The 20,664-nt window shown below is 36.3% G+C and overlaps 3 protein-coding genes across 7 annotated transcripts; 2 read left to right on the top strand and 1 right to left on the bottom strand.

Moving 5' to 3' along the window:
• Nucleotides 1–55: 55 nt before the first annotated feature.
• Nucleotides 56–13,538, top strand: LOC114520185 (E3 ubiquitin-protein ligase SHPRH-like). Of its 2 annotated transcripts, none has more exons than XM_028540415.1 (32): nucleotides 56–913; nucleotides 1,127–1,211; nucleotides 1,336–2,146; nucleotides 2,468–2,575; nucleotides 2,794–2,914; nucleotides 3,204–3,277; nucleotides 3,524–3,568; nucleotides 3,676–3,754; nucleotides 3,912–4,075; nucleotides 4,259–4,366; nucleotides 4,462–4,527; nucleotides 4,632–4,717; nucleotides 5,022–5,116; nucleotides 5,266–5,297; nucleotides 5,622–5,705; nucleotides 5,982–6,071; nucleotides 6,235–6,342; nucleotides 6,578–6,717; nucleotides 6,850–6,907; nucleotides 6,982–7,100; nucleotides 7,381–7,470; nucleotides 7,679–7,779; nucleotides 9,015–9,076; nucleotides 9,331–9,471; nucleotides 10,704–10,805; nucleotides 10,933–11,001; nucleotides 11,230–11,427; nucleotides 11,547–11,639; nucleotides 11,714–11,800; nucleotides 12,082–12,260; nucleotides 12,494–12,583; nucleotides 12,893–13,538. In XM_028540415.1, the coding sequence occupies exons 1-32, from the start codon at nucleotides 130–132 to the stop codon at nucleotides 12,987–12,989; spliced, it is 4,566 nt and encodes a 1,521-aa protein (XP_028396216.1). In that variant the 5' UTR covers nucleotides 56–129; the 3' UTR covers nucleotides 12,990–13,538. The 2 variants fall into 2 exon arrangements, with proteins under 2 accessions (XP_028396216.1, XP_028396224.1); XM_028540423.1 differs by having other exon boundaries at nucleotides 1,130–1,211.
• Nucleotides 13,539–13,611: 73 nt separating this feature from the next.
• Nucleotides 13,612–16,723, bottom strand: LOC114520203 (divergent protein kinase domain 2A-like). 2 transcript variants are annotated; one of them, XM_028540437.1, is made up of 5 exons: nucleotides 16,343–16,723; nucleotides 15,653–16,276; nucleotides 15,309–15,459; nucleotides 14,724–15,030; nucleotides 13,612–14,078 (listed from the first exon to the last, which is right to left on the bottom strand). In XM_028540437.1, exons 2-5 carry the CDS (start codon nucleotides 16,090–16,092, stop codon nucleotides 13,771–13,773), a joined length of 1,206 nt encoding a protein of 401 aa, XP_028396238.1. In that variant the 5' UTR covers nucleotides 16,093–16,276; nucleotides 16,343–16,723; the 3' UTR covers nucleotides 13,612–13,770. The 2 variants fall into 2 exon arrangements, with proteins under 2 accessions (XP_028396238.1, XP_028396234.1); XM_028540433.1 differs by having other exon boundaries at nucleotides 15,653–16,723.
• Nucleotides 16,525–20,633, top strand: LOC114520219 (ciliogenesis-associated TTC17-interacting protein-like). 3 transcript variants are annotated; one of them, XM_028540465.1, is made up of 13 exons: nucleotides 16,525–16,571; nucleotides 17,120–17,204; nucleotides 17,270–17,334; nucleotides 17,466–17,527; nucleotides 17,762–17,882; nucleotides 18,036–18,088; nucleotides 18,321–18,407; nucleotides 18,665–18,725; nucleotides 18,810–18,913; nucleotides 19,138–19,262; nucleotides 19,341–19,414; nucleotides 19,667–19,743; nucleotides 20,053–20,633. In XM_028540465.1, the coding sequence occupies exons 2-13, from the start codon at nucleotides 17,182–17,184 to the stop codon at nucleotides 20,224–20,226; spliced, it is 1,026 nt and encodes a 341-aa protein (XP_028396266.1). In that variant the 5' UTR covers nucleotides 16,525–16,571; nucleotides 17,120–17,181; the 3' UTR covers nucleotides 20,227–20,633. The 3 variants fall into 3 exon arrangements, with proteins under 3 accessions (XP_028396266.1, XP_028396258.1, XP_028396250.1); XM_028540457.1 differs by having other exon boundaries at nucleotides 16,570–16,647; XM_028540449.1 differs by lacking the exon at nucleotides 16,525–16,571 and having other exon boundaries at nucleotides 16,955–17,204.
• Nucleotides 20,634–20,664: the final 31 nt, after the last annotated feature.

A 20,664-nucleotide genomic window follows, 5' to 3' on the forward strand; every position in this document is an offset into this window, starting at 1 on the left:
GCGCTTGCGTGCGCGGGAAACTGTGGCAGAACAACTGAATAACAACAGTATGGTAATGAGGAAGAAAATGGAGGTCGAAGAACCTTGTAAATAATAAAGTTTCTTTAATTGGCAACCTCTAGCAGCAAAATGCAAAAATCACCTTGTGAGGAGCTTGAAGAAAATTTTTATAAATTAGCGATCGGTGGCGAATATGTAGATAAATCAGCGAGTTTGCTGGGATGCATCTCTGCGTTGTACGTGAATATTGAGAAGAATTGCCAGTTTTATACCAGCACTAACGGCGATAACGAGACCATCGAGGAAACTAGTATTGTAGTGAAAGTTAATAAAGATGATGTAGTGAACGATGGTGCATCGTTCTTCGATGGTGCATCGTTCTTCGATGCAAGAGATGCAAATAGTGATCAGGGATTTCTGAAAGTTACTGCTACATATGAACAAATTGATTGCTTGACATATCTTCATAAGAAAGGTATTATCGAGCTTGTGGCCAACTTTCATGATCTCATTAACCAACAAAAGCGTAAAATAATGGTATTTCTAAATGAAGTAGGATTTACTGCAGTTCCCATTCCCAGTGAAGATCCATCCATGGGAAGGTCTTACAAAGCTATGAAGATTCTAATGCAGTGGCTATGCTGTCCACTGATGCCTGAAGTGGAATCTCAGCCAACTAAACAATATGATGACAAGATTGAAGCTATTTTTAGTGCATTAAAAAGCAAAACACAGTGCCCTTCACAATTAACAACCTCAACTGATGATTGTATCTTACAATCCAAGCCTAAAGTTATGAATGATGTTGATCTTGATAAACTTCAGCATCCATCATTGGTCCCAATGCTGAGGGAATATCAAAAGAGAGCTGTTAATTGGATGATTCAACAGGAAACTAAAACTTCTCCTGGAGGTGAATATTGATTGTATATAGTAGAACAATTCCAATTAGATTCACCCAACTGATTCTGCGTGTTGGTCTCTGACACCATTTTAAGCAATATTTATTGCAAAAGAAATATCTACAAATAAAATGAGAAAATACTATTTTATCATACTATATTTTTTACAGTAGATACATATGTCAATGTTACTATACAAATGGCATGATTTGTTATGCATTTAGTAGAGACAGAAGTTCCTCATCCACTTTGGAAAACAATCAATCTTGGTGGTGACAAACAAGCATCTTATAATCCCCACACAGGAAGGTATAGACCTAAGCCACATTTTTTACTCTGATATATTTGCTTTGCAAATCTTGAGATGATTTAACATAACAGGTTAGAAATATACCCTAATAAGATGCTGAAATTGTTGAAATGTTTGTTTCAGAATATGTAGAGATCTGATATTCCATCAAGGGTATCCTTCAGGAGGAATACTAGCTGATGAAATGGGACTTGGAAAGACTGTTGAGGTGCTTGCCTGTATTTTGAATAATCCTAGTCCATCAGAAACTATAAAGATAGAATGTGAAGAAATGTCAAAGTGTGACTGCCCCAGTTATTCTCCTAGTAGTTCTGGTAGCAATGAAAAAGATGTATTTGTGAAATATCCTGATGATGCCCAAGCTGATAGCAAGCAGCATTCTTTAAACCAAAGTAAAACTGGTGCAGCTGATGAAGAGCAAAAACAGCCTTTCCAGTTGTCTCAGAATAAAGAGAATCAGCTTCCCAAAATAATTGATGATGCTGGAGTGAATTCTATGTCCTTGCAGTCAAATCCACCATCTGCCACTATAATAAATATTGAAAGCAGCAATTCATCTCAGTCAGTTGCAGGACAATCTAATATACAGCTTGAAATAGATGAAAAACACCAGGTTGGCGAGTCAATCAAACGCTGCCTGCCACTTGATCCTCAGGAAAATGCTGAGAGATTTGGAAAGAAGGCAAGAACTGAAATATCCACAGTTAAATTGTCTAATTCAGTGATTGTTAGTGCAACTGGAGACCAAGAAAAGATAGAGGAGATTAAAGAAGAAGAGAAGGCAGTAAGATGTATTTGTGGCAAAAATAAAGCTGGTCCCCAGGAAGAAATTCTGACTTGCATAAACTGTAGCCTTTCCCAACACCCTAAGTGTGTTGGTTTAACAAAGGTGACTGATGAGAACTATGTTTGTCCCGATTGCTCAGTAAAGATGGTAAGTGATTGAAATTTGTTTACATGCATTTTTAGGCAATGCAGTTTGCCAAGCTGTTTTCAATCAATATAATTATGTCTAATTTATTTCACTTCATATATTTGGAGATAATAAAAGGGATGAATAGCTGAGAAAGAAAATTAGATCTACATAATATATCAGCTGGCTATAGAACACAGATGTGGGGATGAATCTGATTGAAACAATTATTGAAAAGATTTTATTTGTAGTTGTCCCCCCCCCCCTCCATATGTGAATGTAGTCCCTGGTTCTGCTTCTGAGCTTATAATAATTGTGAAACAATATTTTATTGTTTTGTAGCCATTACTGGAGTCTACCACAACTCTCATTGTATCTCCTGTTACAATTGCACATCAATGGCTTGATGAAATCCACCGTCACATATTACCAGGTTCACTTAATGTTATGGTATGTTCTCTAGCATTACGTGTGTATCAGGATTAGTCACACACTTGTGGAACGTACACCACAACTTGAGTGGAGAAACTATTTACTAATTAAACTACCGTACATTGTAATTATCCAACATGACTGAAGACGATCTACTGGACAATGACAATGCATGTGCATGTGCTACCCACATGTACCTGCAGCTATTATTACATGTATAATTATATACTATATAGGTTTATGAAGGTGTCGCCAAACAAGGTTTTGTATACCCCACTGTACTGGCTGAAAATGACATCATTTTAACAACGTATGAAGTACTTAAAAGGGACTTCCATCATTTGCCTTCCAGAAAAGGTATTTAACATTGGTTTTCCATTATACGAATTTTTTTAATCCAACGAAAAATGTACATGTCCTTGATTTACGAATTTTTTTACTTGATTGACGAATTCCGCCCAGCTAAAAACCGCGTTTAATCCCTGTAAACTGCATGTGCTTTTCTTATTGCTTGTGTTTCTATGATCTATGATTGATCGATGGATACCTTGCACATATTCTGCGAACTTTTTAATGTGTGTAAAGTCTAAGGACTGCAAAATTTCCTGTGCAATGCCTGACAGTGAAGCCTGCTTTTACTATATAGATAACCACAACTACCGACGTCCGAAGAGATATCCAACATGGCCGTGTCCACTCACCTGCATTAAGTTTTGGAGGGTAGGTTTTTATATCAAATTTAAAGGGTAGGTCGCGAACTCCTAGCCTGTGGAGATGCGAGTACTCTGCAAAGCACACTATATACAGTGTAAGGCATACGTAACTGCACTGTGCTGTACTGTACATGAACAGGAAAGCGTGTACTTGTGCAATTGAAGTCTGGTAATTTCTGCAAACGCCCTGTTGATCAATATTGAACATTGTGTTTTGATCAATTTTTGATGTAATTTCTTTATCAAAATATAGATTTGTCTTGATGAAGCCCAAATGGTTGAAAACACTACAGCGAAGGTATAAAGCTGTTTTGCACTCATAAGCACTAGCAGTATGTGTACCTGTAGCTAGACATTACCACGCGATTACATTAAACAGAACTATTGACTTAATTCATTGATTAGACCACAGAAACAGCTCTGAACCTTTCGACAGTGCACAGGTGGTGCATAACCGGGACACCCATTCAAAAAACTGTTGATGGTTAGTATGATAAAACTCTCTTATGTCAGGGTTAGCAATGTACAGTCAGTAGCTATATATAGGATTGGGTGTCTTCTACATTGTGTACCTAATCAATTTCTGGCAACCAACAACTACCCAAATAACAATCTTTGCAATTTCTGCAATTATTCTCTAGATCTTTTTGGTTTGTTCCTATTCCTTGGCGTTGAACCCTACTACCGTAGAACGTGGTGGAAGAAAATACTTTATGAACCATTTTTGAGAGGAAATATAAAACCTCTCAGTAATGTTCTTCGTAACGTAATGTGGAGAAGTGCTAAGAAGGATGTTGTTAACGAGGTTAGTTGCACTTCTGTAGCAGTAATTTTTAGGGGCTCTGTTGTCGTGAATTCCAAAATTTGCTAAATTTTTAAATTACAAGCAATGTTAATTTCAATGATATAAGCACTGCAGCGTGGATTTGCGCTAGAGCATCGAAGTAGCTACATATTCAATAATTTTACACCAAAACTGTTATTTCAGATCAATCTTCCAGAACAGAAAGAATCGATGAACTGGTTGCACTTCTCCCCTATTGAAAATCATTTCTATCGCCTTCAATACGAGGAATGTTCAACATTTGCATTTACGGTAAGCACAAAAATGAAATCGCATTTTGCATGTGGGATCACCTTTGGATGTACTAACAGAGCACTCAACATTACTTACATATCGCTATTTTACAGGAGTTAAATAAATTCCAAGAATCTGACACTGATCTGAATAGCCTGGACAGATACAGCGTGCATAGGGTGAGTTTGCCTATTTGAGGGGAAATCAAATGTAAGCAAAGAAATGCTGCGTTTTCCATAATTAGTTATGACGGTAAAATATTTCCACGTCGTCATTTATGTAGATGCTGTGGCCTCTTTTGAAACTACGTCAGGCTTGCTGTCATCCCCAGGCCGTACGCGGCGGTAATTACCATGCGGTGCAAAAGAAGTAATTAATATTAATATTTTGTGAATGCATTGTTTTTATATAGTATACAGTAGTGTGCAGTGAGTGAGTTCACCTTATATACATAATGAAAAGTAAAGTAAACTTACATATGGTGGTACACTTTTCAAGTACTGTAACTAGTAATAGCAGGAGAAATAGAACTCATACTGGATATCAAATTAGTTTCCGGGTTTTTTCTGCGAATTTAGCTTTTTTGCGTGCTAAACTGATCTCGATTGCCAGGCCGCTAATGTGTTACTGGAGCTTTACAGGTTTTAGTCATTGGTATATTTTGCATTCACAGTGTGATCACAATGGACCAACTGCTTGATAGTATGATAAACAAAGCTAAAATTGAAACCCAAGACGCGCATCGACAATTACTATGTGCATTGAATGGTACGTCAAACTTTTGTTACTCTATAACAGAAATGTGTACATATATAAGAGATCGTACGTCTGTATACAGTATAAACCGAATTTGTAAGAGAAATTGAAATTATTTTTGTTTTAAAGTCTTTTTAAGCAAGTCTTGTCATTTTATATAGGTCTTGCTGGGACATACATCTTACAAGAGAAAGTGAGTTTTATATATGTAATTGATTCATATTTCTACTTTTGCCATCTTATATACTATAATCTACTGTGATAATATTCATGCATGCACCCCAGATTTTCCTTCGATATCCAGTCGGCAAAGCAATCTACCCATTTCAATCAATGCATGCAGATTAAGACATTGCAAGAATATTGCAAGTATTCTTGTAAAAGGTGGAATGGTGAAAGATGCACTTGGTTCTTGATTTGTCGTAGCTGGTTTACATATGATAGTTGTTTCATTGAACTGAATGTATAGTTGCAGACGAAATAGTCACTGTTTACCTACAAAATATTTTGATTATAGTGGCAGGATTCGATTGACGTTTACAGAGAAGCAATAACATCGTGGAAGGAGCATGAAGAATTGTTCAAAACGGACTCCCTTCAGGTTAGTGTTAGCCTGCTCGCAGACTGAATTAAGGGGGAGCGGGCTATAGGTTAGTGTCTTTTGCATCTATTTTTGTCGTCGTGAACTTCAATGGGCGTTTTATATACCAATTTGATTTAGTGGCCTCGTTCAAGAGTTGAATTCTGTTACATTAGCCCCATTCAAAAGAGCCCCATTTTACTGAAAATTACTGTATAAGAAGTGGCATGCAATTTCGATTATTGACATGAAGACTAAATGTTGAAATTAACTGAAACTGTATAATATATCATTTAGAAACTTCATACATTACACAACCTTAACGAAATGTTAAGGAAGGTCGAGAGCAAGACGAAAACTTTGAGAGATGATTTTCTTGAACAAGAGGTATGGTTGAATTATTATTTATTCATGTTAAACAGTTTGATTGTATGAATGAAATTAATTGGAGTTCCGTGGAAGGTAAAGCGAATTTTCCAAAATTAGAAATTTCTTTTTGAGACAAATAATTCAAAGTTAAGCTTTATGTGCATTCTTCGTCTAATTATAGGCATCTGAAATAAGAGATAAATATTTACAAAGATGGAAAACTCAACTTGTGAACGCAGAGAAAGACGCCTCCAATGCACAGGAGATTCATAATGAATTAAAACAAAAGGTGAGAGTTATCGCATTGCTTTTAGGATTTATCAACAAGAGTAGCTGTACTTTGGAATTTCCTACAAAAATACAAAAAATAAGACAAGTCTACATCCAGCCTATTTTACATCGGCGCCAAATTAAGTTACTACTTGCACTTACCTCCGACATTCACGATAAATTAAAAGCAGTCCTTAATATATTTGTTAACGATTTTCCCAAAGATTCGTTTTGATCTTTTATATTCTGCTAAGGTTGACTTTAAGTGTCCGTGGTGGATGACGTTCTTGCAGAACACGATAGCAAACCAGTTCGATTCCGAACGTCTTGTGGAGAAAGTAAAGGCAGATTTAACCGCTGTCAGTAACGTACATGAATTAAATATGGCGGATAGGTATGAATCATGAATCACTTTTTTGTATATACTTGTTATTCCCTATAGTACGGTCTCTCGGAGACTATAAATTTAAACCTCCACAGGCTCGACAATTTTATATTAGACATATGCTTTGCTTTTTTTTTCCAGCTTTTCAGATCTTCGTGGCTTGCAGTTTCTTCTTGTGCAAAAATTTGAAGCGATTGAGGTAGTAGAGATTACTTCCACTCTAAACTGATTTATCTTATCCTAAATTTGAAAAATTCTTTCCTCACTGATAAGGATTGTCAGAATAACTTGTTTAATGAATTGAAGTCGTTAATGGTGGAACCGACTAAAGAGATGGTTGCATCTGCAGCTGAATGTTGTTTACGTCCACTGACAAACAGCACAGCAGAAAGGTACATGACGTTTTATACTCCACGGTTCTCCAGGGTCCATTTGTTCAAAAGACTGTTAACCCAGGGTTAACATCATTTTACATCAATTTTTTTCATCGCTTGTACTAAACTGTGAACATCATCGTTCTAAAAAGAAATTTGTTTTGTTCATTGGACCATATATAGGCTGGCATCTCTTATGACTATACACACAAGATTTGTACATGTGTAGGCCAAGCATCTACGCGAGCGACTCATTAAATGAAGTTTTTAAGAGCAATTGCATGTTTACCTGTTGTAGGTGCTGTTTTTGCCAAGTAAATGATGTGATGTCATCATACGAATCTTTAATATTTGGTCATCAAGGTATAAATACTGATGATGCGGAAAGGTAAGGCCTGTTTGGTGGCGCAAAGTGTGTTAGTTTTGAGTAATTATACAGTTATATAAAATATACGATGAAAAACTATTTTCTTCATACTAAAATTTACAGTACTGAATAGACAGACTCTATAAGTAATTGTTCACGGACAGACGTGAATTTAAACCAACTGTATATTGCTTGCAATTGAAACCCCCCTTCATGTTTGACTTTATAGTATTGGTGGTTTACGTGCAGAGACTGCTGCAGTTAGGATATTAAAATCAATATATGCTTTTTTGAAAGCCGAGAGTAAACGTCACTACAAGTACTACATCGGTAAGTTGGTAACATCTGATCCTGTCCGCTAGGCTATAAGAAACTATTTATTTGCTAAAGTACGTGCATATATTTGCACCAGCAATTTGCAAATACTTCACAATGAAATATTCGCCAATCGGTATTTCCGATATTCGAAAATTTCATTTAATGGAATCGTGCTCAAATTCGGTAAAATGGATAAAACGTATTTGGGACATATACAGTAGGAGGCAAAAGTTTGAGTCCAGTCGTTGTAGAATTCCAGTATTAAATCCTGGCAGCGTATTGGAGTTAAGACATGCGTGCTAGTGTTTCAGTACTGTAAACTATATTAATTGCACACTGTTTTGGTCCTAATGATCTAAATTATAACAAAATAAAGTTCTCATTCCTTTACACTGCCCAAGATGGGTAGGAAAAAGGGCAAAGTGATGGTGCACAAGGACAAATAGTTCCATTAAGTATTGAAGGATTCTTTCCTCGTAAGATCGCAGAAGAAGTGAGAATTTAAAAAGGTGGTATGCAACTAACCTTGGAGAGGTTCGAAGAAACTAAATCCTACTCAAGCAAACTTTTAGCTGCTTTGGTCATGCTCGGTTTGGCAATATTGAAAGATATAATAGGATCCTAATTAAAGAAAAGTATCATCCAATTCTTCAAGGACATGGAATTTCATCTGGTACAAAGATGATCGCACGTCTAACTACATGATAATCACCCTAAGCACATGCACATCTTCTATGTGCCAGAAATCGTTTAGAAGCAAACTCATTCTGGTGATCTCGTTGTCATGGCTTTCCACCTCATATTCCAGATCTAAAACCTATGGAGCACTTGTAGAACCGTTTTAACCGGAAGAGGGCGAGGCACAGACCCGCCAGCCAGGCTGACTTGAGGCAAGTGGTCAACGAATGCTGGCAAGGTATTGAACGTGTGACATTAAAAAACCTATGGAATCTATGCGAGCAAGAATAAAGGTCATTTCAAGAGCAAAAAAGAGGGAACTAAGCAATGACATGTAAATGCATGTTTGCACATTAAAATACGTAAAAATGAATATCATAACATCTCATAGTTGTTGTACAGCATGTATTTTTCTGTTTACTTGTTTACTTTTTTCTAGTTCACTTATCGGTAAGGTTTTCTGTAGAATATTAATATATGCTGCTGAAACAAAGAAATACAGTCACTGGACTCAAACTTTTGCCTCCTACTGTATGTATATTTGATTGATTTAAGTCCTGAATTTTTAGAATTGCAGCGGCAAGCTCAGTGTCATCTTGAGTATTTAGAGCAGGTCAAAAAGAACTTTAAAGTAAGTACACAAGTAATTTCTGTATTGTTGCAATATTTCATGCATCATTGGAAAACAAAAATCCCAAATTGAATCTATTGGCGACTATTCAGACAATTCCTACAACAAACAGGTTTTTAAGAAAGTTTCGTGTTGGCTAAGAAGTTTTTATAGCCACTTTAGATTCAGGTTTATGTACTGTAACTATATGTGTCCAAGTAATTTTTGGTTTGTGGTATTTTCGTAACCAACAGCCACTTCCATCTCTTGTTCAGGTGTATCGTCAACTCTGGCATGCATTGCGTCAACGTGTATTGGCTTTGGATGAACTTGCAATGTGCACAATGAGGTTGCGTTTAAGATATCCTGGTGAAGCTGTCCAAGACGATCAGTTCTACATCATTGACCAAACACAGGTTGGTAATGAAATAAAAAATTTATACGCAAGTTATAAATTTGCGGTTAATGGAGTAATATGTTCTAGAAGGTCCTATTTCACCCTACATATGGACCATCTCTGGCCTAGCTGTCATAGTTATCGCATGCACTAATTTTAGCCCGGGCAAGGTCAAGGCCTCAATAGAACAAGGCAGTCTTTACCAGGCATGTTAATAGTTATAAAGTCCAAAATCTGAACGAACTCTGGCATCTTAGCATGTGAACAACGTATGCAAACTTGTGTTACGGCCAATCGAATCTCCCCTGACGGTCTTTCCCTTCACGTGGACTTGAACAATGGCCCCCTTTTTTCTGCAAGGATTTTGCCTGCTCCCCATGCATGCATTGGTCATTCGCAAGACCTCAGCCAATGCGTCCACAACGCCGGTCAAATATTTAAAGGTCTCTATCGAAAGGCAGTAATACATATATCTGCGTTTCAAAAGTAACTATAAACAAAAACTACAAAAATAAACCCCACCCACCTCCCCACAGCGAAGGACTGGCCGCTGTGGCATCCGCATGTAAATATACTGATACGTTAAGTTCGTTCATATGTTATCTCTAGATAGTCTATCGATATTCTTCTTGTAACTTGTAATGAATTGCAGTGATTAAACAATGGCAGGAAGTGCTGTCCTTCTGGACAACACCTCACCACGTGAAGTGCATTTGTACAGGTCATTTTGGTCGAAAACGCGACCTGATGACCTGACCTAGAGACTCGATGGGTCAGTCAGACAATATTTGAGTCGAGCTGACTGACCTGAACAGGGGTCCGCCTGTTCCCCTGTTATCTAGAGGTCCGCCTGTTCCTCTAGAAAAACCTATAGTTTTTGCATGCTCTGTCGGGTTTTTGAGTGCCCTTACTGTCTCAGTATAACTAATGGTGGTCCCTAGATCATCAGGTCTCAACTCACTGAACAACATGCACAGAGCTGGCTCACACCCTCTGCAACTTAGAGGTCCTCCTGTTCCTCTAGGAAAAACTTAGGTTAATTAGAGCCTCTAGACCTTTTTTCGAGCGCTTCCTGCCCAAATTATATGCCACAAAAATGTCTCATTGTGTTTTTCTTTGCTAAGTTGCCAGACGTTCAAAATCCTTATAAAGAATCTCAACATATAAACTACATTAAACAGGAGATAACCATTGGAGATAATGCTGTTTTATTGGGATTGCGGCATCTAAAAAGATTTTTATTTGTTTTAGATTAAAATCGCTGAAACAGGATTTCGTTCTGACAAAACTCTTGCTAATTCCAGTTTAAGAAAGTGTATGGGCCAGTTGCTGTACTTGAAAAACCTAGCGAAAGTTAGTTAATCACTTACCTATCATCGTAGTTAGTCACCTGAAACTGTACTGGAATGACATTATGCATGAAATTCCCCAGTCTTTACGAAATATAGACCTTTTTAAATGTATTTCTGAATTATTAAAGACCCAAAGTACAGACGGTGGTGAAAACTCTGAACTCTGTCCCGTATGTACCAAGATACTTGGCTATCAGGTAATGCATGTCTTATTATTGATAGAAAACCGCACAGTACGTGTTTCTCCTAATGTTATTGCCACAATTTATGGTGTTTAATTATACATACAGTGTCTCCAATTAGATGAATTATCCTTCGAGCCTTCGTATTGACTTGAGTTTAAAAAGTTTGGCTTTTGTCATGTATACTGCATGTGCGTACAATGTACTTTTTAAAATTTCATGGATATTCTTTCTCCTTCATAGTGGAGTGTTTTCTCATGTGGCCACTGTCTTTGTTGCACATGTATGTGGGTATTACTGGAACGTCCAGGACTTTCGGGTGGCAGAGCCGGTTCCCATGTAAAATGTCCTATGTGTCGAACAAATACCATGGTTCAAGATATCTCGTATGTTACTACCATCAGGCAACTTACGGAAGAAGATAAAGACCTTATAGTCAAGGTACATAATATAGAACGTTGTAATTGACAGTGAACATTAGACACCCTCGCCCCATGAGTTACTCTATTATCTAGATTAGTTTATAACATATAGGGAATGATTTTTACAACGATATATAGGGAAGTCATTCTACTAAGATCGAAGCCGCTGTACGAACGCTGATGAAGATACAGAAGAGAGATCCAAAGGCTAAAACACTGGTCTTTTCTACGGTAAGAAATAACTCTGTTGATTTCGCTATTTGCGTAAAGCCATGCAAGCCCTAACCTTGCTTTGATGTTGTTAGTGGCAAGATGTTCTTGATGTTATTGCGCGTGCACTTTCGGAGAATAAAATGAAGTTCAGAAGTATCAAGAAGAGCAAGGATTACGAGGTAAAGAAACTACTATAATTCCATCCAATACAACTAGCGTGGCAACGTCGTCGTCTACTGCCTCTCCTGACGGAGGCCCTCAGGTCGAAGTGTTTTTGTCTATTCCAGGCAGTTGTTATACCACATATGATGCTAAGTTACCATAATTACATGTATATGATAATCTCAGGTCACCGTTGAATTCAAGGAAGTTCTATTGTGTATTTTTTACCCTATTCATAGACGGGAATGATTACAAATTCAACTCTTCATTTACAACCTTTTTATCATATTTTTTACAGTTAGGTCTGGAAGAATTCAAGACTTCGGACGATATTTCTGTTCTTTTAATCCCACTGCAATCGGGTTCAAATGGTTTAAACATCATCGAAGCAACTCATGTCATTCTTGTCGAACCATCTCTGAATCCTTCGTTAGAAAGACAGGCTGTTGGACGGATACACAGGATTGGACAAACAAAGTATGTGCATGTTATTCAATCTTTGGTCCATAAATATATGTAGTAAAATAGGTTGAAAAAAAGGCATCATCGTTGAAGCAGTTGTTCATGGCTTGTATGCTTAGCGTCCAAACCAGTTCTATATATATACTTCTTGCTGTACACATGTCCATGTGAACATACATATATCTGCATAGCTGGGACTTTATTACGACTTATATCACAAATTTACATGTCACTTCTGACTATTTTAGACCAACATTTGTTCATCGTCTGTTAATCGCTAATACTGTGGAAGAAAATATTACGAGGTTCTTGCAAGACAAAGCTGATACTGGTCTAAAGTATGTTCATGTTTTGCAATAAATTTACTGTACAATCTTTACATCAAGGCAGATGTAAGATGAGCACATTCAGAGCGTTTCAAATTGTGCCAAATTTTCATGTTGTATCTTGACCTCAGTTTTTAACACTTTGAAATTTATGGAAACGTCGAGAGAAAGCTTAATTGACTGCCGGTGTATAATTGGGGGTTGGGGGTTGGGGGGGGGACATAAACTCTCCATTAACCAACCCAACAAATCACGATATAACCAACTTTTTTCATATGTACCTTGTGCGTGATATCCATACATACCTTGTGATATATTCAGGTGTGGTACACGAAAAACAGATGGAGAGAACATACCGCTGACAATTGGAGAACTTGCCTTGTTTTTTCAACCTGCTGAATCTCAGATACAGATCTAACCTCCTGAGGTGAGCTTTCACTGTGACGATGTCCGTTTAAGCTCGGGTGATTGAAGTCTGGTTATATGTTATGTTGGCGGCCATTGGCTTGCTTCTTTTGTTAATTTGCCCTGCATTCACATCAATCTGCTATACAGAATTGTTTATTTTATATGATCAATAATATATATTAAATTTTATATATTATATAGTATATATATATACATCTATCTTTATAAAGGAATTGTTAAAGTTACAATATATGATATAGGTTTTACGAATTATATTAGCTAAGTTGTTTTAATTTTGTTATGTTTACGGAGGTGTATTATTATTAATCACTGTTAGGTCATGCACATAAGGTAGCGTTTATGTACATATACACATGTACGTATACAGTATTACATACTGTAATATGAAATTAAATTCTGCGGTGTGATATAAATTGTTATGCAAATTGCATGAACGTACAGTTTTTGGGCAATGAACTTCCCATAAAGTATGAACATTATTTTAATAACAGGTACATCTACAGAAATCCTGCGTGATTAAATCTTTTTTATCCTCGAAACGAAATATATAACGTGCATACACTGATTTCAAGGCAACGGGCTTACCCAGCATAACAATCTGCATCGTTTTTAAAAGCTATTGTTTTATTGCAACTGTAGTACAGAGGAAGAACTCGAGGTCATTATATGTCAGTTGTTTTTATAAAAGTACAAGTAATCTCTTTCTTGCATGGTTCTTTCCTAGGCTATATAGTATGTATACAGAGATTTCACATGCGATAATTAACATTTTACGTATTTCTGTCTCCCTTATCATATGTAACATATCTTAGAAGTTGTTTTTCCAGTATTTCTACTGCGTGTTCCCTACTCATTTCTTTACTGTATACACAATTGTCAAGTAAGTATTTAAGCCTGGACTGGCTATTTTTATCCTCTGGAGAGTGGAGAAGTCCCCTGGAGTTGCCAACAGCTGCGAGTAAATTCCGACATATGGCGTAGTAATTGTGGTCTTGGGCTTGTCCTTTGCATAAGTCCTCTGGAACAAACGTCAGACACTGAAAGCGGTCGACAGTACATAGATCTTCACTTTTAGTACCTAAAGTTACGAAATATAAATTGTTTTTTACTTAACGTCTAAACTTTAGTGTGTTCACACCCACATTTTTTAATTTTTGTAAATTCAGTTACTTAATGCTTTCTTTTGAAAATTTGTTTCAATACGTGTTCGTATATATCTGTTTATGTTTGCCTCCAGGAAAACATAAACAGATATATACGAACACGTTTGGATATAGTAGTGTAAAGATATGGAACACATTAAGTTCAAACATTAGAGAAAGTGTATCTTTAAACGATTTTAAGAGGAAATATTTAACTAATTATTTTTTAACTAGTAATTAACAATTTTTTACCTTTTGTAAATAACTTCAACTTGTATTTTTAACTAAATAGTGAGGGCCCTGGGGAAGATAAGTCTTTTGACTTACCAGGTATATTAGCTATGTAATATTTTTAACCCTCTGCAAATAAAGTTTATTGATTGATTGATTGAAAGTGTGAAAGTTTATTTCGGCTCACAAAACTATCCACCGCATTACTTATTTTCAGTAATTGAGACATTGGTGTAGCCACGTGAGCATGTGGGGGAGTCCGGACCTCCGGACGTGTGAGGAGTGCAAGCACCACGTCCCGCCACATCCCATTTACTATGTGTTGAAAGTTGAAGCTAATTTAAACTTACTATAACTGCGATTGAAAGCTTTCATGTCTACCACAAGAACATGTTCACAATCAATGAGTTTCACATTGCCATGTCTATCCACCGCATAATTGTCCATGGCGACATCGTACATATATAGAGCCATGTTGTCTTCTGTTCTCGTAAACTGGCGCGCCAGTTGAATCAGTTTAATGCTAACTTTTACGCGTTCTTGCCAAGACCAACTTAATACTGAAGATAGAGTTGGCCCAACATTTTCAACAACAATTACCCTTCCACAGGCACCATAAACAGCTGGCAGAAAATTTGAATACCGTTCAGAAAATACCTGAATTATTGGAGTATAGAGTTTTTTTAACCATTCACAAAGAATAAGATGCAAATCACAGGTTCCCAAATGAGGGGTTACACCATTAATTCAATATATCACCCCCTATGTTCATCCCAATATTATGTTACGTTTTTTTATCAGAAAGTTTCATTAAAAATGTCGTCTGGCATTTGGCACACTCCCCACTCCCACAATGAGAGCAAAGAAGCCAAGGTATTTCATTGAATAAGGCTATAAGGCTCCTCTAAATAAAGATATACCATATTTATAAATACCTGTAAAAAGAGAAATTCTTGATTAAAATGTAGGTTTGTCATTGCCATGATTTTCTGGTCCAGTCGTACCACATCATTTTCATTTTTTAAGTTGCTTTCTATTATCTTGACAAACTGCATGGTTGGACATTCCATGAACTGCATTAGAGCACTTGAAAATTCATATTAAAATAATTACTGCATTGTTAAATTAATACTAACAAGTTTGGAATAATGATAACAATGTTTTTTAGCTGTATTTATATTTGAGGACTATTTAGTTCCAACTGACCATACGGTCATCTATATGATCCCATATGATGAAGTGAAAAAGTATATACATATATATACAAAAAACATATAACCTTTTGAATGACATGGCAGGATTTAAAAATGATCTTAACACTTTTTCACCAACATCACAATGTTTACTGACTGGTACTGATGCATTAAGACATATTTCTTGGTCTAACATTGCCAGCTCGTTAATATGTCCAAGCTGTTTTAAAACCACAGCTAATTCATTCCATTTGCCATACCATACACCTTTTAAAGATTCACTTTTCCAAAAATAGTTCCCCCACACTTTCAGTTTTTCAAAGGAGATGGCCTGACAAACACTCTCCCATTTTCCAAAACAAGCTGGGCACTTGTCAAGCTGCACAAAAGACTTGTCTATTACCTGTAGTCTATTTTTCAGCATAATATAAACAATCAGGAAGAGACTCAGACAACATACACAATATATAAACAGCCTCAAACAGCAACCATTCCGTCTGAGTGCACTTGGTCTAAGAAAGTTCATTGGTTAATCAAAATGAATGTTGATTTTAAATATTATGTTATAAATAATGTGAGTTGTATATGATCCTTATCCGACACTTTATAATATGTACATGTGTCATGTTATGCCTCTCCGGGTACGAGGAATTGGTACGTGGTTGCTCCGGAAGTTTGTCCCTGATTCTGAATTCTGAAAGTCGTCTCTTCTGGAATAAATTATGAACGGTTGGGTAACCCCAGTAACCTTGAGAAATTCTGAAAGAAATCCTTACCAATTTCCTTAAGCCAACTTCCAACTTCAAAATTAATTGCCTTAGAACCATAGAATACTGAGCTCAGTGATGAGATGATAAAGATCTAAACATTGATGGCACACGCTTATTTTTGGGCTGCTGTCAAGTTTGAGCTTTTGCAAGTGACGTTAAAAATTCAGAGGACGCCTGCAGCCTGCTCCCAGACCAGGATAAATGCTAGCAGCCTGGGTCTTTGGGAAATGAGCTGGTGATTGAAGATGTTGCTGATCATTATTCGTTAAATAGAACTTTCTGCTCAAAACGACGCACACGAGCTCGGAACAGTGAGCAATACGACACCGCGGAAATTGGTATAGGCTTAGCCGCAATTCTCGATACTTAGACTTCAAACTTGGTGAGGAAAAAGATTTATAAATATTCAAGAAAATATGTCTTGCACAAAAGATTTGAAGCTTGCTCACGGTAAAAACGAATCGTCTGAATTAATAACCTTGTGTATACTTTAAGCCTCAAAATGGCCATTTCACAGCGGTCAGATGAGTCAAAAGATTGCAGAATGCGTATTCAGAAGAAAAATTGAACTTTTTTAAGATATTCAAAAGGTTTCTCTTTGATAGGGCGATACAGAAATGCACAATTGTGAACCAGCGATTAGATTTTCGGGTTGAAACGTCTTAAACACCAATTTCTGCGGTGTCGAGCAATACTGATATGTACTGTACACAAAGTAAATACAAAAAACGTCATAAAAATTGACGAGATCCCATGCCTATATGAGATTTTCCTTACTTCAAGGATTGTCGGCCAGCTAACAGATGGTTTCCACGGCAACCACCTGCCTGTAACTAAAAATCAAAATGGAGGAAAATGAAGGCGTCAGGTATGATATTTCATACATATATTTTCTTTTTTAAACATCCGTTTTACTATAATACATATTTTTAGGGACGAAAGACAAGAATTTGATTACACTGCCAGTGAAGAAGCTATTGCCTACTTAGGGAATATCAGTAAGTTTGACTGTATTTTTATATATGAGATTGAGACCGTATTGCCTGTGTATTTTTATATTTGTATACAATTTGTCGAATGACATGCATTATTTTCGACAACCACAAATGAATAAAAAATATTTTTATAGCTTCACAAGATTGGAGTGCAATAGGCATGTCAGAAACGTTGATGACAACATCAGGGGATAAGGTTAGCTTTGAAACGTTTGTATAGTAAAATTATTCTTATTTATATGGCATTTTAAATTTAATGGCTAGGCACTTCACACATGCAGGGGGAACTTATGTATAACATAGGCACCACACTATACAGTATAACAACTAATGAAATCCTGTAAATGATGCAAATTTTTGTAACAAGCCAATAGACGAAATAAATTTTCACATCTTTTAGTCTATAACATTGTGCCAACCAATTTTACAGGATTTTGGGGAGTTTGAGATAACTGTAAGTCATGCTGAGTGGCAAGGAAAAGAATGCTACATGATCCACATTACAGAAGAGTGTATTGTCATGGATATACCAAAAGTCACCAATATCATTGGTATGCATGGTCATTTCTTAGATTATTTAAATTATAGCTAGGCTGATTAGATTTTAAAAAAAATATTAGGCTACAAAATGTCTTATAATTATACAAGCAACGGATTATTCCAACTCTCTATTAAATCAGTGTCCATATATATTATGATTTCAGCTCATGTTGACCAGAACTTTACAACTCTTGAACAAAGTATACATGAATATAAGGTATTAGTTTTATTTATGAAATGCCCATTTTTTAATTAAGATAAAACTTTTGTTCAATCTCTACTGTAACACCCTTTATATATAATTCCACGGATTTTGTATTTTGCAGATAGGATCAATTGTAAAACTTTTCTTATTACAGTCACCAATAATCTTTTGATGAATCGGATCATTTCAAAGCTATATACCTCTTACCCTCTATGTTACCTAGTGCATTGTGTTTTAATCACAGGTGCCCGACAGAACAATTGACAGTAAGACATTGATGACTCTTGAGGGGGGAAAATACGTTGTTCAAAAAACAGTAAAACATGATGATGTACGTAAGTTGGTCAAGAACTGTCTACCTAATTTAGAGCAGGGCAGTCCTTGTAGGCACTTTGAATTTAAAAAGGAGACAAAGAGCATCTGAAAATAATTATTTTAGTATGTTGACTCCTCCTCTCCCCTTGTCCTCTCCATGATGTTGCCTGTGTTCAAGAATTTCCTTGATCATGCATTTCAATGTTGATCACTTCTGGTTCTAAAATAGTCCATGAATTCTATAATTACCATAAAAGTTGATGTAATTTATAGTTTGAACGACAAACGCACGAGACATATTCGACAAAACAAATGCAAGGTTTTATTTGTGAAGGTACGTTTCTGGTGCATATTATGCAAGAAACGAAGAGGAACACGCTTGAAAGCTAACGTCCATTGCATTTTGAAATTTTGACAGCTTGTCATGTGGTTTTACAACGATTATTATTGAAAAAGGGAATTCCAGATAATATGGTCTTCTTGACATTTGACAGCGAGACGAATCTTTCCTCCATGACATTTGTGAGTGGTTCAGTTTTTATCACCGAGCTTTTTATTTTCACTGTATAACTGTATACATGAGGATGGCATCTTAAATTTACATGAAGGGTTGGTGAAATTATTTGTGCAAGTAATATCTCGCAACCCTAATCAATCGAAATGCCAAAACTCAGGACCTATGTATTTTTAAAATGCAGAGATATGTAGGGTGTTAATCACTGAAATGAAATAACGTTTTTCACAAGAAAATGATCGGTGAAAGAGAAATTGAGGTTGAAGATGAAAGTGTTTTAACAAGAGGAATCGAATGCAAGCTATCGTCTTTGATGAAAAAGGAATATTTGTGGGAGTCTTTCTTTATACCTGATGGGTAAATAGATAGATGCTCTCTTTTTAGTGACTTCTTTTAAGAAAATTATCGCTCTAATAATCTCTTTCAAAATTATAGTCGTTTGATGTTAAAAACTGAAATCGGAAGTGACGTCACCGTCAGACAGCTCACTTTACCACGCACTCCAACACGTAAGTAATGATTGGATGGATGAAGTACGGGAGCTGTATCTTCTTTCGTTAACGTGTTGATACATGCATAAGAATATTTATTTTCTGGCTAATATAATGAACGTAAGGTGTCCAGTCCAATGCCTATATAGTGTGCTTTTAGACTGTGAAAACAATCAATTTCTAACATGACTAAACTGAGGCGGCCTGGTACATTTCACCACTCAGTGTCTACGGGCCTCATCAGTAAAAAATAAGACTTTTGTATTTCAGCTGAACAACCAGATATTATCACTCCGCTTAAGTGGGATGAAGATATGGAGTTGCTGTCACAGTTTACTGATAGAAAGGTAAGTGCATGAGATCTGGTTGACCAGGATAGGATAGGATAGGATAGGATAGGATAGGATGTCTAGGATAGGATAGGATAAATACCTCCAAAACCTTTATTGCCATCAAAGCAGTTATTTACTAAGTAAAACTAGTACGAACTTTTGTCTTCCAAACGGATCATTTAAGAAAAGGTTATAACCGTGTTTATAACTACTATATTCTTTCATAAAAAGTGCAGTCGTTTGATTCAATCGTCTCATATTTTTACCTCCATTGTACTAAGTATGTATCTAATAGATACTTTTAAAAAAATTGAATTTCTTTAGGAAGAACTTGTCGATGATCATAACACATATATTCGAAGACATCCAGAAGTAAAGGCCATCCTGGCTGATTTCTTACAATTCTTATTAATGAAAAAACCTGACGATATTTTTGACTTCGCGAGAGAATTTTTTGTCGGCATGTCTTTAGCACCGCTGGATCAAAGTGACCAGTGAAGAAGTTGGGTGTATAAAGTTGTAAATTAAATTATTTAAGGTTCATTAGCATGTTGAGTATATATTAATATATAAGACAGCACAGATTTATTTATACTGTTTGCTCTCAAGTCCCTATTTGAAGCAAAACGTCCGGTGGTATTTTGTATTTAGGCCTAGGCCGTCGCATTTTGCTCGCGTCGAATGCAATTCAAACTATGGATTCTATAATGAGATGATAAACATGTTAATGATAACATCCCATTACCTGTTGTTTTAATTGCATTCGACGCTCTCGTGTGCGATGGGCTTAACCTAGGCAGTAGATATTCACAGTAAAGTGTCTGCATGAGTTAATGATATGTAAAAAATCAATGCAACTTATGTATGTTTTCAATCTGTTCACGATATGGAAATTTCGTAAATTACTTTTGTACAATGAGCTGTCTGGAGAAGCAT

This window comes from Dendronephthya gigantea, unplaced genomic scaffold (assembly GCF_004324835.1).
Source record: "Dendronephthya gigantea isolate DGI-Jeju-01 unplaced genomic scaffold, DenGig_1.0 000000F, whole genome shotgun sequence".
In the NCBI taxonomy this organism is placed as follows: Eukaryota; Metazoa; Cnidaria; class Anthozoa; order Malacalcyonacea; family Nephtheidae; genus Dendronephthya; species Dendronephthya gigantea.

Bases quoted from the DNA above. Each gene is read 5' to 3' on its own strand.
- LOC114520185 (XM_028540415.1), top strand. From the start codon at position 130: ATGCAAAAATCACCTTGTGAGGAGCTTGAAGAAAATTTTTATAAATTA. The intron at 3,278-3,523 runs GTAGGTTTTTAT...ATCAAAATATAG, and splicing joins CCTGCATTAAGTTTTGGAGG to ATTTGTCTTGATGAAGCCCA. The intron at 6,718-6,849 runs GTATGAATCATG...TTTTTTTTCCAG, and splicing joins GAATTAAATATGGCGGATAG to CTTTTCAGATCTTCGTGGCT.
- LOC114520203 (XM_028540437.1), bottom strand. From the start codon at position 16,092: ATGAACTTTCTTAGACCAAGTGCACTCAGACGGAATGGTTGCTGTTTG. The intron at 15,031-15,308 runs GTATTTATAAAT...CCAATAATTCAG, and splicing joins AAGAATTTCTCTTTTTACAG to GTATTTTCTGAACGGTATTC. The intron at 14,079-14,723 runs GTAAGTTTAAAT...TCGTAACTTTAG, and splicing joins AGCTTTCAATCGCAGTTATA to GTACTAAAAGTGAAGATCTA.
- LOC114520219 (XM_028540465.1), top strand. From the start codon at position 17,182: ATGGAGGAAAATGAAGGCGTCAG. The intron at 18,408-18,664 runs GTACGTAAGTTG...TGTAATTTATAG, and splicing joins AAACAGTAAAACATGATGAT to TTTGAACGACAAACGCACGA. The intron at 18,726-18,809 runs GTACGTTTCTGG...AAATTTTGACAG, and splicing joins GCAAGGTTTTATTTGTGAAG to CTTGTCATGTGGTTTTACAA.